The 16,835-nt window shown below is 36.6% G+C and overlaps 1 protein-coding gene across 1 annotated transcript in view; it reads right to left on the bottom strand.

Moving 5' to 3' along the window:
- LRP1B (LDL receptor related protein 1B) overlaps nucleotides 1–16,835 on the bottom strand; it is a 1,933,392-nt gene that overhangs the window by 966,962 nt on the left and 949,595 nt on the right. The window contains exon 7 of the mRNA XM_003267617.4: nucleotides 13,783–13,945. Coding sequence (XP_003267665.2) covers nucleotides 13,783–13,945 — 163 coding nt within the window. The remainder of the gene's footprint in view (nucleotides 1–13,782; nucleotides 13,946–16,835) is intronic.

The raw sequence follows: 16,835 nt of genomic DNA, 5'->3' as shown, positions 1-16,835 counted from the left end.
GCTACAAAGATATCTGAAAATGTGAAAGCAACTTTGGAACTGGGTAACAGTCAGAGGTTGAAACACTTTGGAGGGCTCAGAGGAATACAGGAAGATGTGGGAAAGATTGGAACTTCCTAGAGACTTATTGAATAGTTTTGAAAAAAAATGCTTATAACAATATGGACAATGAACTCCAGGCAGAGGTGGTTTTAGATTGAGATTAGGAACTCATTGGGAACTAGAATAAAGATCACTCTTGCTATTCTTTAGCAAAGAGACTGGCAGCATTTTGGCCCTGCCCTAGAGATTTGTGGAACTTGCAACTTGAGAGAGATGATTTAGGATATCTGGTAGAAGAAATTTCTAACCAGCAAAGCATTCAAGATGTGACCTGGCTGTTGCTAAAAGTGTGAGTTTGTATGTGTGAACAATGAGATGATCTGAAAATGGAACTTATATTTAAAAAGGAAACAGAGCATAAAAGTTTGAAAAATTTACAGCCTGGGCATGTGGTAGAAAAGAAAAATCCATTTTCTGGGGAGAAATGCAAGGCAGCTACAAAACTTTGCATAAGTAAAGAGGAGCTGAATGTTAATAACCAAGACAATGGAGAAAACTCATCACAGGCCTTGAGGCCTAGGAGAGAAAAGTGGTTCCACCCAGAGCCCTGCTGCTCTATGCAGCCTTGGGACTTGTTGACCTGCATAGCAGCTGCTCCATCTCCAGCTGTGGCTAAAAAGGGCAAAGGTACAGCTCACACCATTGCTTCAGAGGGTACAAGCCTCAAGCTTCAGTGGCTTCCAGGTTGTGTTGAACCTGCACATTCATGGAAGGCAAGAGTTTGGGAGCCTCCACTTAGATTTCAGTGGGTATATTAAAACGTTTGGATGTCCAGGCAGAAGTCTGCTGCAGGACTGGAGCCCTCATGGAGAACCTCTACTAGGTCAGGGCAGTGGAAAAATGTGGGGTTGGAGCTCCCACACAGAGTCCCCACTGGGGCACTCCCTAGTGGAGCTATGACAAGATTACCACCATCCTCCAGACTCCATAATGGTAGATATACCAACAGCTTGCACCATGCACCTGGAAAAGGCATAGGCATTCATCGACAACCCATGAAAGCAACCATGGGGCTATACCATGAAAAGCCACAAGGGCAGAGCTGCCCAAGGCTGTGGGAGCCCACCCCTTGCATCAGCATGCCCTGGATGCAAGACATGGAGTCAAAGGAAATTATTCCAGAATTTTAAGATTAAGTGATGGCCCTGTGGGGTTTCTAACTCATATGGGGCCTGCAACCCCATTGTTTTTGGCCAGTTTCTCTCTTTTGGAATGGTGGCATTTACCCATGCCTGTACCTCCATGGTATCTTGGATATAACGAATTTGTTTTTATTTTACAGGCTCATAAGCAGGAGGGACTTTCCTTGTCTCAGATAAGACTTTGGACTTGGACTTTTGAGTCAATGCTGGAACGAGTTAAGACTCTGGGAGACTGTTGGGAAGCCATTATTCATTTTGAAATGTGAGAAGGACATGAGATTTTGGAGGGGCCAGTGGCACAATGAGGTGCTTTGACTGTGTCCCCACCCAAATCTCATGTCCCACGGTAATCCCCACATTGCATAGGAGGGTTCTGGTGAGAGGTGACTGGAACATGAGGGAAGATTTCCCCCTTTCTGTTCTCATGATAGTGAGTAAGTTCTCATGAGATCTAATGGTTTAAAAGTGTGTGGCATTTTCCCCCTTGTTCTCTCTCTTGCCACCATGTGAGAAAGGTCACATGATGACCTTCCCCTGTGCCTACTGCCATGATTGTAAGTTTCCTGAGGCCTCCCAGCCAAGCTTCCTGTTAAGCCTGCAGAACTGTGAGTCGATTAAACCTCTTTTCTTCATAAATTACCCAGTCTCAGGTAGTTCTTCATAGCAGTGTGAGAACAGATTAATACAACTTGTTTCTCCGATTATGTTTTCAAAACAAACTTTTAATAGATGATTTGGATTCCTAAGTATCTCAAGAGAAAAAAAAATGAATCTAATAAAAATGACTCACTCTAGGTAAAATTATAAAACTGAATTTTGACTATAAAGAGGATTTTGAAAAAGATGACTCCACCCAATTTGAGATATCTTTTAAAATAGAGGCTTTGAGATGTTAACCTGTTCTTCATTTAATGTTATTACCAAAAAATAAATAAATAAAATTACATAGTGGTTACAGTTACAGAGACAGACATCTGTCAATCAGAAACTAATGTCCTCCTTCTGCCTTTTCCAAAATGTGTATTGGTTGTCTATTTGTAAGACAGAGACCATACTGTCTAGTCTCTTGGCTCGATATATGACCCAGTAACTAGATATAACTACTGAAATGTAGCAGAACTGATGTATGGCACCCCTGAGCTGAATTATTATTCTTTTTAATCAGGCATCTCTTTTTTACCTTTGGTCAAAATCAGAGAATTTTTAAATCAAAGACATAGGAGTCACAAGAAGGAAGGAGGCTCCATCTCTCGAACACCACCTGGAGAAAAGCTGCCTGATAATGAGGAATATGTGCATTGGGCTCTAATTTATGTAGAAAAATATGAATATGTCAATCCACTGGAATTTCTGGAAGCTAGTGTCACCTTAACTAATGCTGTAGTTGCTACCACAAGTACAATACTGCTTTAATAAAAACCTAAACCATCTAACATTCCATTAATAGTAAGGTGGCAAGCAATTGGGTAACTATAAATGGAAAATGGAAATATTCATCAACATTAAAATATTTGGTTAAAAAATCTTTGGTTAAATAATATCACTTGCAATATCTTGGAAGGAAAAAGAAATGTGTATTAAAACTGCAGACTTAAAGAAATAAGTTTAAAAGCACAATATTAATAGTTGTATTAGTTACTATGTGATTGCTTGGGCAAGATATTACAAAAGAAATGAGTGTAGGGAAGAATTGGCTGGTTAAAGCAAAAAATGAAAGTGAATAGAACAAGTCCGAAACTGGGGGCTCCCAGGTTCAGACTTTTCTAATAGTTCTAATATTAGAACTTCTAATATTAGAAACTTCTACTTTCTAATGCTTCTAATACCTGAACAGTAAGATAAAATATTGAAAATGTTTTAAGCAACAGAAGTTCAATTAGGACTTCTCAATTAGAGTTAGCCTTCAGACAAAAGGTGCTTGTTTTACTCTGAAACATTGTTTTAGATGACCTCAAAGCAACCACCTATAAATAAGTTGAAAGAGAAAGCCAAGGGGGTGAAGTGCAAGGAAACAAATTGAGCTTGATCATTATTTCTAGAATATAGCTTTAAATATGGTTATTGGTATGTAGAAGTAATGGGAAACAAATCAAAATTCTACTAATTTGCAAACAAATGTGTAACTTCAAAAACCAGGAGTGTAGCTTACAGAATCTTTGTCACTTCATATCTTAAAACTAGAAAAGGCAATAAACAGTTCATGAACTACACAGAGCCCCAGGGGGAGGATATTCCCCATTGCCAACTTCAGGTGTAGTGTGGAGCACAACAGACTAGAAAGAGCCTCCTATTGGAAGCACAGCTCAAGGAGAACAAAGACAACGGGGAATCTTAAACAGAAAAAAATAAGGCTAACAAGTGACTTCTCAATCGCCAGAGCAGGTGGTCTTCACCTTCATTGCCTGGCTCTGGACCAGTGGCCACTGTGAGTTTCACAGTCTTCCATTTTCTAAATGAGAGTCTTTTGATAGTTTATATAGACAGGACAGCGGATTCAGATATATCTGAGCTTTTTGGTTCTCAGGTTGCTGTACAAAGGGACATGATGGAGAGGACTGCAAGTCAGTTGCAGATCCTGTATTTTGACCTAAATGTAGTGTATTCTCTGTATGGGGGAAAAGATATTTAGATATTTGGTAGCCAGAAGAGAAGATTTTGCAGAGATGAACAACTGTTCCTTGGAAATGCATGCTTCCACTTCCATAGTATGATGCTGTCATGCACAAGGAACTGCCTAACCAGATGACAAATTTTCCTCATTGACTTGCATCCAGTTGTGTCAATATATCTTCAGTATTTTTCTCCTTCTACTAGTTGGGAGCCGAGTATTCCAAGGCCCTATGAGATTCTACAACTATAAAATGAAAGGAAGCTTGATTCTTGAATAACTCCTTGATAGGCAGGAGAAAAGCTGCCCATCAACATATAACACTCCTGCTGGACTCATGTGTGAATGTTAAATATAATTTAATTGTATTAAGTCAAAATTCTAGACTTTATAAAAGCAACTATCATTAGCCTACTAAATACTGTTGTTATAAGAAGACTGTTCTATTGATATTCAGGCAAAGCTTAATGTACACTGTATAAATTATAATTATTTTATGCAATTAGTAAATTTATGTGACTATATTTGAAACTTATCAAATTAAATAATACAATAATTTAAAAAATAAAATAAAAATTTTTGTTTTTGCAGAAAATGAATCAGAAACCTTATCAGTTTGGAGGCTTTTTGATCATTGTAGAGCTCCAAACACTTTAGACAGGTCCCAGATTGAATTTATGAGATTAATTATTTAGGTATGTGTCGAAATTAGATTCCCAATGCTACACTCCATTTGGAAAACTAGCTTGAAAACTTTCAGAAGGCAGGAATATTTTCTTTGTATGTTTCTTTTTAATCTCATGTTATTCCTCACTAAGCCAGATTTAGGAAGTACAAAGATTTCCTAAATAGTTTGGTTGTGGATGACATTACCATGGCTATACTCAATCATTATGAAGATCAATGACAATGGCAAAAATAGTTTTGTTTTTACCAAAAGGCATTGCATTATTTTAACATTACACTGGGGTAACATTTTCTCTGTAGTTAATGGGTTTACCTCTGCACAATTTTTACCTCCATTCTTACAAAGACAATTATATCACTAAAATCAAAAGAATACCAAATACCTTTAACATTTGCCTTTTCCTTTTCTATGACAAAACCACCACCACCACCACCACCACCACCACCACCACCACCACCACCACCAGCACCTGGAGAAGAAACCAACTTACATCAGAAAACATCCCCTTAACCCTAAAGTCAGGCCAATTTCTTGCAAGTCAAACCACTAAGAGTCTAGCTCAAGGGAAAAATATCAATTTTGGTTCAATATCCTGCAAGGCTCAGCAGTCAAGCAGAACAAATCATAACAACACAAAAGCTGAATGTTGGTTTTTCCTTTTTTTTTTTTTTTGGTTGAATGTGATTATATAACCTACAGTAAAGTCTCAAATGTATGTTATATATTAAAGAGTGGTAATGTATAAGCAGAACAATGTCAAGTATTTATTTTATTGTTTTTAATTTTTGTTCTTTGTGGTGTTTACAAACCAAGATTCTTTCAGTTTCTGAAAATAACATTTTGTGCCTGATCCATTATTTAACTCAGAATTTTGAATAAATCACTGCTTAGTATTTTGTTTGTTGTTTGGAATGTCCTGGGTTCTTTGTAAACTAGAATAATCATATCTTCTCATTGTAATATTTAATATTTCTTGCATAACTCCAATAGTTCGTTATTTACCCTTGATGCCCTGATCACACCTGAGTGATACAAGAATGTTGTCCATATACAGTCCTTTCAAAAACAGGAATACTGGCTCACATCTGCTTCTTGTTTTCACAGAACTCCATAAGAAAAACTGGAAATAATTTTAAACTACTTGAAAATATAAAATTATTCTTTTATGCTATTGGTACAGACACTTCAAATATGTAAGCTATTCTCTGGCAGAGTAAAAAAGCTTTCAAGGTCACTTGAGACTCATTTTATAAGTGAAACAATAACTTACTGAATATTACCCAAGTGGTTTGTAAGTGTTCATATAGCTTCCAAAAGTGCTGGAGAATATGACAGAATAAAACCTGCTGTCAATTTCCTAAACTATGTCTTTACAGATAAAAACAGGGATATGAGTGTGTTATCCAGAATGCTCCCACCCCAGCCTCTTATCAGTATTTTATAAAATGTTACCAAAAAAAAAAAAAAACCAAAAAACAAAACAAAAACCCTATCATTTGTCTTGAAAAGAGGTAAGAAAAATATTCCTCAGAAGAAGTTTAAACAACCTTGGCTAAAAGGAAATGGAGGAGATCTCTTAGAAGAGGAAATGAGATTTGGAACAAATAATATTTGTTCACATTTTGAACAGGCTTATCTAAGTGAAAAGAGACCCTTCACTGCCTGGGAAGAACAAAGAAAAGATAAGGAGTAGCAGACAACAAAGGACTGCCATAGGACAGTGGTGGCAACGGATGTTGTTAGTCCATAACTGATTTTTCTTTCTTCACATTAGCCTGGTCCCAACTTTATGCTCATGTCCCTCTGTTTTTCATTTGTTAATGGTAAAAATTGTCTAATTCCATGTGGTTGTCTTATTTAGGTGGGCATGTACTCCAGTTCTGACCAAGAAGACATGAGAGAATGTCTGATTTGGGAGCTCCTGTACACTTAAGAAACAGTACTGTTTTTCAACTGAATATCATGTTTCCACACAGGATCCCTGGAACTTCAATAGATATCTTATGACCACAGAGGAATTAGCCTGAAAAGAATACATGAAAGATCATATTACAGAGCAAATAAGTAGAAAAAAAGGAACCCAGGTCCTTAATGATATTGCTAATCTACTAAAGTAACCAACCCTGGGACTGTCCTCAATCTAGATTTTTAAGTAAGGTGATAAATTATTACATCACTTAAACGATATGTAGTTGTTTTTCTGTTAACTTTACCTATTTGAGTGGACAGCATTAACTAGCGGTAATAGAGAGAAGATATCCTCATAAATAGTGACTAGAAGATGGGAAAGACATTGAATACTAGAAATAGAGTTGTGCACTCAGTAATTGAGAGAGAGGTTTAACAGACTTTGAAAATTTGTAGAGTAAAAAAGAAAGAAAAAAATGGCAAAGGGAGCAAGTAGAAATGTGGAATGCTTTTGCATTGTGTTGACTTTATGAATAATATGAGTCAAAGAGCGCAGTGAGAGTCAAATCAATTTGCCTTCCATTTCCACTAAAGTGTTCTCTGCACAGAAACCACTCCAAGTTCCCCTGTTGTATTCCCAGGCTAAGCACATTGTAATAGAAATATAATTTATAACTAAAAGAGACACTAACCAAAGGTAATACTATGCATGAACTGCCACTTGAAGAAAGGTCCAGAGAAGAATTTGGAAAAGGTTGAAACTTAACAAAAAATTTAATTAACGAGAAGAATTTGAGTCCCATTTAAAACAGCTAACATGAATTTATACCTTTGAATGAGCCTTTGAACCACTAAGTTCAATCAAAATTAGTGCAGACCAGGAAACACATACTTTCACACCCATGTGGTCTTCCCTATTCACAACAGCCAATCCTGAAAGGAACTTGAATTTGGGAAGTGACAAGGGATTACTTTCTTGGGGCTCTTAGTAAATTGGTCTAAGATAGGCAGATAGCTGCTGCATAGTTAATTCTCCATGAACTTAACTACCACCAGAAGTGTTACTCATCCAAAAAAAGATAGTATGAGAGTCAAATAAGGAACTGGGATACATAAAAAATATTTAGATATTTAATAGGATCTAGACAGATGAAAGAAACAAAATGTTATATAATACCACCCACTGAATCTGTGGGCTATAGATAAAAAAGCATTGGTAGGTTTTAGAATAATTAATACAAATTTATAAGCCTAGGGATGTTGTCATTATGTTGCATTGATGCCCACTGATTAAAAGGAGAAGTGGGCAAATAACCCCTTGATACTTCGCATCCTACAGGTGAATGGTGAGGTCAGCTGACCTGAGTACTGCTTCTGTGTGAGAACCTAGGCTGTTTCAAATATACACTAATAAACCAAAATATACTTTTACCAATTCATTTTATTAGTTTTTTTTTTCCAAAGAAACTTTAAGTCCCAGATACCTGGGAGAGAAGCTGCAACATTTCAATACATAAACTCAGGAGAATGATTATTGGAGCTATTGGAATGTTTTCATTTTTCTCTGATTTTCCTCCAAAAGAAAAGAAATACACAAGAAAATTTGGAGGGAAACTAAGTTTATAGAAAGATATCTTTCCTTGAACAAAGGGGATGTGCATCTGATTGTGGATAGCTAAGTCACATTGCTGGTTCGAAGTTGTTAAGAAGTTAGGAAATCAACTTTTGTTACCGGGGGAGTCGATTGTAGGTATGTGTAGGGGGCTGTTTATCCTTTAAAAGCTAGGACTCACAATTTGCAACCTGTCAAAATGTAAATAAGAATTTTAAAGTTTAAGGCAGTCATGAATCACAGATAAGGACACTACCTTCCAAGATGGATATATTTAGGGGTAGAAAAAAGTACAAAGGGTCATATGTTTAAATGTTTTATGATGTTCAAACCCATTACAGCTTTAGAACCGTCTCAGTCCTCAAAGTGATACATAGTGGTTGGGGGTGGGGGAGGAATCTCTGTATTTAATTTGTCCAAACAGTCTGAGGCATTTAATAGCCAGACGTGTGTAACATTTTCACTCATGTCCTACTGCAAGTGCATTAGTTAGTGACAGTTTCAGCTTGGAACCTGTGCCTGCTCAGGGATCCACCTAACAAAAGTAGAAAACCTGCTAACTACTCCTAAGATCTTGTTGCAAAACCTCTTATGTGTGTAGGCAAACCCGCTTCATTTGCTATCTTCCCAACTTCACATAACAACCCAGATTAGAATTTCATTAGTCAGTCCTGCTCCCTGATAGCTGTTAACTTTGATTCAGTCTTTAATCTCTCAGTCATTATTGGCTTCAACAGTAAGGATCCAGGCAGGTGATGAGAAAGGGTTTTTTAAACTATTCAATACTGTCAATCATTCTTGTGTGAATTTAACTTCTGAGATGAGCTTCACTCTCCTATCTCCTGGCAGATGGCCTGCTCTTTTACAGTACAAAGACAACACACTTTTCCCTTATTATTGACATGAGGTGATGGGTTCACAAATAAATCCTACAGATCACTCTGCTATTCACTGTCTGCAAGTCAAAAGGCTCATCCTACATACAAAAAGGGTATACGTTGTTCTTGGAAAATATTTAATTTCTGTTATTTTACTTAACGTAGGAGATCTTCCCCCTCCCTCAATTTAGCCATCTCACATAATTCTTTTGAACTTGGGTTTTACCAATGGTACCCCAAGTTCCCCAAAATATATTTTCTCAAAATTTTAACTCCAACTTTGGTACCTTGACTAAAATATCTATTTACTTTTACTCTAATAGTCTAATAATTATCACGCCTAGAATTAATTATCTCCTCTTGTTGAATACTTTTGCAACAAGTTCGCACTCCTAGTGAAATGCACTCTGTCTTAAGTATAGTGTGATGATTTTACTTTAATAGAAAACTGAGGGCCACAGCTTAGGAACAAAATTGTCGACTAGCTCTACCCCCGACCTCAGTTACAATCCTCATTAGATCCCAATACTAAATAGTTTAATATTGAAGTGGTGTCATGTTCAAAAATGCAGTTCCACAGACAAAAATAACTACCGTAGAATGTTATTCTTTACTCTTGTCTTTTGAAAGACCTTGAAAGTAATCCAAATATATTTTGCATAACATCAATAGTTAGAATAAGGTTGTTCCTCTGTTACATCTTCCCCGATGGTGTCCTCAAAGGACATGCTAACCCAAAATCTGGCACCTTGGCAGTTGAGAAAACAGCAGAAGCAGAAGTCCCTTCTCCCCCCCATGCAGGCCATCAAAAAATTATCTGACCTTTCTCTGAAGCAGATCATAAGAACCTCAGGTGAGAGGTGCCCACTCTGTACCTGGAGGAAAGGAGCTTCCATATCTCTGAAAACATGGGGACACAGAGAAGAAACTGAACACACAGGCCTAAGTTTCCCCCAGTTGATTATCATTAGATTATATCCCTTTTATTCAATCGTACTTCTCCACAGCTATCCTCTTCATCAAATGTTACATTAAAAAAAAAAAAAGCAGGGTTTTCCATTACTTCAGATGTTCATTTCTAATAGGTCCTATGTCATGTTAAACTTACAATTACGTTTGTATGCTTTCCTCTTATCAATGTATTTTATTATAGGTGCCTCAGCCAGAGCGTAGCGATGGGTAAGAAAAAAGATCCCCCCCTCCACGTCCACCTAGCCATACTCAAAGGTACTCTATACTTTTCTCCTCCTACACCTTATATATCCTTCATCTTTATTTCTTCCTAGGCTATGCTTCATTTTTTAAATTTTCTCTCCTCTTTTTCTCAACACTTTATTATATAATAGATTTAATCTGTAGGAAATAAACCTTTTTAGAAGGATTTGTAGTAGAAAGAGAATGAGGCTGAAAAGAAAAAGGTCATCTTTGATGGGGTAGAATATTGGTCTCATTATTCTATTCATAATGGTATCATAAGTGTTGAAAATATTAGTAATTATCATTGAGGCAAAATGAAGAAGAAACTTCACATATTCCACAACTCAGAAACTGTTCAAGTTCTTCATGTATTTGACCTTATTTGATCCTTTCAACAGCCCTGCAGGGCAGGACTATCATAATTCACGTTTTTATGATAAGAAAACAAAGGCAGAAGAAATATCCAAAGTCACACAGCTAGTAACTGGTGGAGCCAGGATTTGATCTCAGTAAGACTGACTCCCATCAAGTTCTTAACCATTAAAGATGCAGAGACCTAATAACCATCTAACAGAAATGCTGTTTTTGATGTTGGTTGGAACATGATCTCTACGTTACCTGCCAACTCTAATGACTATAGAGAAATAATTTTGGAAAGTTTTCCAAGGAACTATTGAAAGGAAATGTTGCTAAAAATTTTTGAAAGGAAAAAGAAAATCTCTAGAAGCATCTCTGGGAAACAGTCTGAATTAATGAGTCAATGTCAACATCTAAAAATCTAAAATTAAAAAGAAGGTTGACTTAAAAGTCTCTTCTTGGAAGACTGGGACTGGAGCTTGGCTCAAGTCATAATGAGAGTCCGGAGAACGTTAGTAATCTGTATTTAAACCATGGATAACTAAAAAAAAAACAAAAAAACAAAAAACAAAAAAACAAACAAGAACCAAAAGATTATATTTCTTCAATAGTCCTTAGCAACAAAAGAATAGGAGGTTGAGAAAAACGAAGTTACAAATATGCCTAAGTGCCAGGTGCGGTGGCTCACACCTGTAATCCCAGTACTTTGGGAGGCCGAGGTGGGAGGATCACTTGAGGTCAGAAGTTTGAGACCAGCCTGGCAAACATGGTGAAACCCCATCTCTACTAAAAATACAAAAATTAGCCAGGCATGGTGGTAGGCACCTGTCATCCCAGCTACTTGGGAGGCTGAGGCAGGAGAATTGTTTGAACCCTGGAGGTGGAGGTTGCAGTGACAGGAGAGATTGCGCCACTGTACTCCAGCTTGGGTGGTAGAATGAGACTCTGTCTCCAAAAAAAAAAAAAAAAAAAAACAGTATGCTTAAGTAACAGGTACATCTTCTAGGCAGCCTTTTGTGGGGTAAGGGAAATTTTTCTCCATTTTAAAACCTATGAAGGTCAAGCTCTAGGAGTTAGGTCAGATTATTAATACATTCTGATATTTTCTGAACAGAAGTTATAATAGTCAAGGCCAAAGACATATCATCCTGTAAAATTAGGAAAACCTAGGAGGAATTTTAGGGACAGAACGTTTCCCCTTTAATAGGTCATGTGCAGTTTTTCTAACCAAAAAACTATTCAAATTATTCTAGAGCAGGCCCAAATGTGGAAGTTAAAGGAAAAATCTCCTGTTCTGTTCTTAGATAGAATCACATCAATCCTAACTAAATTTCTGATATTAAGAGAAACATAGAATATATTTGAAAGTGTTCTGTGGCAACCAGGCCTGTATTTATGAAAGAGCCAAGCTTTTCCTTCTCTGATATCTATGACTCATGATTAAAAAACTGTGCTATAGAGACAGAACTAACTCAAACAAAAATTCCAAAGAACCTATCCTGATAAATGATACATGACAAAATTACATTTAAACAGTTACGAGGCCTGAAGGAATCCGGCAGAGAATAAGAGCAAATGATGTAGGGGTTTTCTACTCTTAATTCCTGTGACAAAAATGATAAAATATGGTTCTTTCATATAATGACAGGGAGAAATAGGAAACCTAAGAACATAAAGTTTATTGTTGTTCAGAAAGAGACGGTGTTCCTGTATATTTCAGATTGGCAGTTTTATTTGAAAAGCGTCTCTGGATCTTTGTTTTTAAGAATGGGGAAGGATAAGAGCAGTAGAAAAAGGGGAAAAACACAATAGTTTTATAGTTTCACCTCTTAACATTTGACAGACAAGGCTGTCTAAAGGCTAATTTGAAATTCAGTTATCACATCCAGGGAAAACCATGAAAGCAAATGTATTTCTCAACAGGATGCCAAAAGAATGTTGTTAGTGTGTTTGTAAATTTCCAATTCTTTCTTACTACCCTTATCCAACAACCCAAACAAATCAGTTTAAATATGACTTCTTTTCCTAATGTCTTTTGAAGCATCACTGCAGTCAGATTGAGTCAAGTAACCATCTGCTGCAAATACAAATAGAGCTACATTCAAGAATTATATTACGCAGCCTTCCCAGCAAAGTTCTTACGTGCAAGCTGTTCTTGTCAAAAATCAGAACCATTGTGATGATGCATCTTAATATTCAATCAGACTTTAAGAGTGACAAAAGTCCACATATGGATGACAGCTGTTTCTTCAGTAAATATTTTCCCATTTATTGAATGGAGGCTTATGGCAGTTTAGGATATGTTCCATCAGACATTTCAGTCTGAACTGCCTGAGGACGATTAAAACAATAACAAGGATAGAATTTCAGTTTTCAAATCTTTGCTACAATTTACATCTTAAAAAATAACAGCTCCTTTAAATAAAGTGGTACACTATGTGGTTAATTTGAAAGTATCCTTGTCCAATAGTGACTGCTGAAAGAACTGAGTTTTCCTCCTGGCTCTCTAATAATACCACCATGTTCATAAAATAAGAGCATAATTCCTGTATTGATTTTCTAATCATATGAGCAAAGATGATGGGAATTTAAACATTTTATGACTATATTTTTATAAATTATGAAATATGGTAAAAAGATTAATAAGCCTATTAGCTAAAGAATGTCAGGAGGTCTCTATTCAACCAATAAAGTAGCTTGCAAAATTGGGAAGTTAAAAAAAAAGAAGATGAATTCTGACGAGGAATTCACTAACACCATAATAATATTTGGGTTTACATATCAACAGTCACTGAACGTAAAGAGTCTGAACAAAGTTATTCTTAATGTTTTACTAGTACCTGGGTAAACATATGTTGTGCCCCTTTTGTAAATCCTAAATGTTATGCTGGATATAAGTACGTCAACATTACATCCTTCAAGTAGCATTCTGGAGGTTTGCTAACTAAAAAGTCCACCGTCAAGCATTAAAAAGTTTCCTCTCTTTAACCTAAAAATATGCTGAGGCTTTTCTCTGATGACCCCGATGCAGTTCTTGGGAAGGTGGAAGGGAAGATGGAAGGTTATTTGTGTCTTACATTAGACCTGCAATATTCATGTGCTAGTAACTCATCAGCTTCTGCCTGGTGAGTTATAGCCTTTTTTCCTTCCTGCAACAGAGTTGTTAAAATCAACATTTTTAAAAAGTTTGAGTCTATAGTCTTATTTTCCACAACAACACTTGCCGTACTTCAATCTTTTCTTTTTAAATGCAAACTTTTTTAGACCCAACATTATAAAGAATTTCTTACCCTGCTATTGGATCTACTGCTATTGCTTTAGGATTGTGAAGCTCCAGATCAATCAGGGTGACACATACAGAACCGTTGTAATTACAAACAAAGATCCGGTCACTGACATGGTCCACAAAATAGAGATTTCGGGTGAGCCAGTCAATCGCCATTTGTTGCACATCTGAAAAACACACACACAAAAATCATTGAATCACAGGTGCAACCTAGTATCATGATCCAAAAATAACATAATTGTTTCCAAACCATCATAGTGGTCATTTCAAAAGTATAGACATTTTTATGAAAAGAAACTGCAAAGTCTCTCGCTACGCCAAAATGTGACTTAATAATTATGTAAAATACTTACTACCTCTTGGTGCCTTTCTTCTTGCTATTTGAAGACTGAAGATGACCTAGCTACATGGATAAAGGTTTCCACGTTTTAAAATATAGGTATTTAGAATGTAATGTCTTACTTTTTGCATTTGTCCAAAATAGTTCATTCGATGGAATGAACAGAACTGATTCAACAGTACAGCTAAACTCTGTAGTAGTGAGGAATAAATACCTTTTCTGAGTGTAAGGCAAATCCTGGTTTTCAGATTCCCTTTTATTAAAAGAAGGAAAGGGTGGAGAAGATAGAAAAGGAGATCTATAAGATTCCTTTGTTTGAAAAAAATCCAAAACTTGGAAATAAAGCAAATGGAGGGGTGATAGTTTCTTTCAATGGCATACTTAGGAATTGTAAAAAAAGGCTTGCTCAAGGATTGATTAATTAATTCTCTAGAAGAGTGCTGCCCAACAGCACTTTCTACAGTGATGGTGAGAAAAGAAAAATAGCTAAGAGCAGTCTGAGCTATGTGAGGTATGAAAAATTAATCAGGCTCAGAGAGACTTGAGTATGGGATTTCAGCTATACCTTTCACACCCAAGCCCAGCAGCAGCTGTTTAAAGACATTTCAGTTCTGAGTAGCTGTCTCACTCATGATCTTCATCTTCCTGGAACTTGTGATACAAAGAACAATGTATAGCCAATCAATAACTTATGCTACTTTAATGTAAATTCTTAGTAAACAAGTTAGGAATGGCCTCTTCTTTCCCTTTAAAAACCTACTTGTAACTGCTGCTAATAGGAATATGCATTCGAAGCAAATTGAATCTGTATTACTGCGTTGCAATCCTCAAGCTTGGTCCAAATAAACTCTCTACTTAATTTGGCCTCAGCTTCTTCCTTTTAGGTCAACAATAAAAATATTCCATATTTATGCTGTCCAATAAAGTAACCACTAGCCAAATTTAACATGTGGCTACTATGACTGGAAAATTGAATTTTTATCATATCTAATTTTAATTAATTGGAATTTAAATTTAAATGACATAGGTAGCTAGTGGCTACTGTTGGGGCTTAGAAAAAGGTATCCCAAAATACACGCCACTTTGGACTTCAGACTGCAAAGCACCTGGGGAGCAGGCAATGCAGGGATGGGTTTTCTCTGAAGTTCCTTTATCTGACAAAGCGAAGTTCCTTCAGAATAAAGAAAGAAAGAAAAGGAACAAAGAAAGAAAAGGAAGAAAAGAAAGAAAGCATCTGTAATAAACCCACTACCTATAATCTCATCAGACCAGAAAGATTAAGTCAGAAGAAAAGAGGCTGAAGGTCAACACACCACGTCTTTTGCTCAGGACTGCTCCCTGAGAGAATCTGTGTATCAAGACAGCCTTTGTTCTCCATGCATTTCCTCCCCTCAACCTCCCATAACCTGTCACCACCTCAAACCCACGCCTCTATTGTTTTCTGTAGCTCAGGATACTATACTATCTTCAGCCATCTGGTCTTTTTTGGAGTCGTATACTCTGTGGAACCCCAGTGAGTATGCACGTAATAAATTGGCATCCCTTTTCTCCTCTTAATATGTCTGCTGTCAAGTTTATTCCGGAGACTGAAATTATAGAATCTTCACAGGATAGAAGCAAAGTTCTTTTTGCCCCTACACTATTCTCAATACTGCAGCTTTAGAAGAGTGTATCTGTCTTTGACTTGAATATTTTTTGAACAGCCATACACTGAAATTGCATGTTAATTTATAGATACTTCTCTGATAAAAATGATAAACTCAAAGGTTATGATTTTATTGCCCTGTGAGGTATTAAACATTTATATGCCTAACCTATGAATCTCATTTAAATATTAGTTTTCATTAAAATGCCTATAAATACCCAATTCCTCTAACGAGGTTAGACCAGCAATACTGGTCTGTTTCCCTCAATAATGCCATAAGAAAATTTTCTGATCTATGTTCATTCTAGATTTTTATTATAGTCACATTTTTAACTTTTGAAAATTATACTTTGATACTTCCTTGCTTGAACTTAGAATGAATCTATGATTCACTGACTAAACAGAGTGACAAGGTTATGAACAGTCTACTCCAAAATATGGCACTTTGGCATATTGAAGGAATTTGAGAAATAGTGGGTGCGAGAAGGGCTCCCTAACTTTCCCCTTTCCTCTGAAGCAGGTCATAGAAACAGCAGATGCTGCAAAAACTCTCTAACCTTCCCCTTCTCCCCTGGAGTAGGTCATAAGATCCTCATGTGAGAGGTGACCTCCCTACCTCCAGAGGAAAGAAACATCCTTATTTCCAAAGATGGTGGGAAACAGAGAAATCTGAACAGGTGATGCTAAATACTCCATTTATTATTCTTAGCTCTTAACCATGCCCCATCATGTTCTCTCCATAACTTTCTACTATTCATCATACCTAGTATGAAAACACTCAGGCTCAACCATCTCTTTGGGTCTTCATTTCCTTATGAATGCTTCTGTGTCTCATAAAACTTATATTAAATAAATGCATATATTTTTCTCTTGTTAATCTGTCTTTTGTTAGTCTAATTGGCATGGTCCCAGCTGCAGAACTTAAAACAGGTAAAAATTGTATTTTATCCTCCCCTAAAAGAGTTTCCTTCTGCAGTCTGAGCCTAAACATTCCTCCTACTCTATGCCTTAAAATACTTCCTCAGTAACATGCTGCTTCTATTGATGTTCTCTCAGTAGTAAGACTAACATA

The sequence above is a fragment of the Nomascus leucogenys genome, chromosome 20, assembly GCF_006542625.1.
Source record: "Nomascus leucogenys isolate Asia chromosome 20, Asia_NLE_v1, whole genome shotgun sequence".
Classification (NCBI taxonomy): domain Eukaryota; kingdom Metazoa; phylum Chordata; class Mammalia; order Primates; family Hylobatidae; genus Nomascus; species Nomascus leucogenys.
This window is presented reverse-complemented; position numbering and strand designations above follow the sequence as displayed.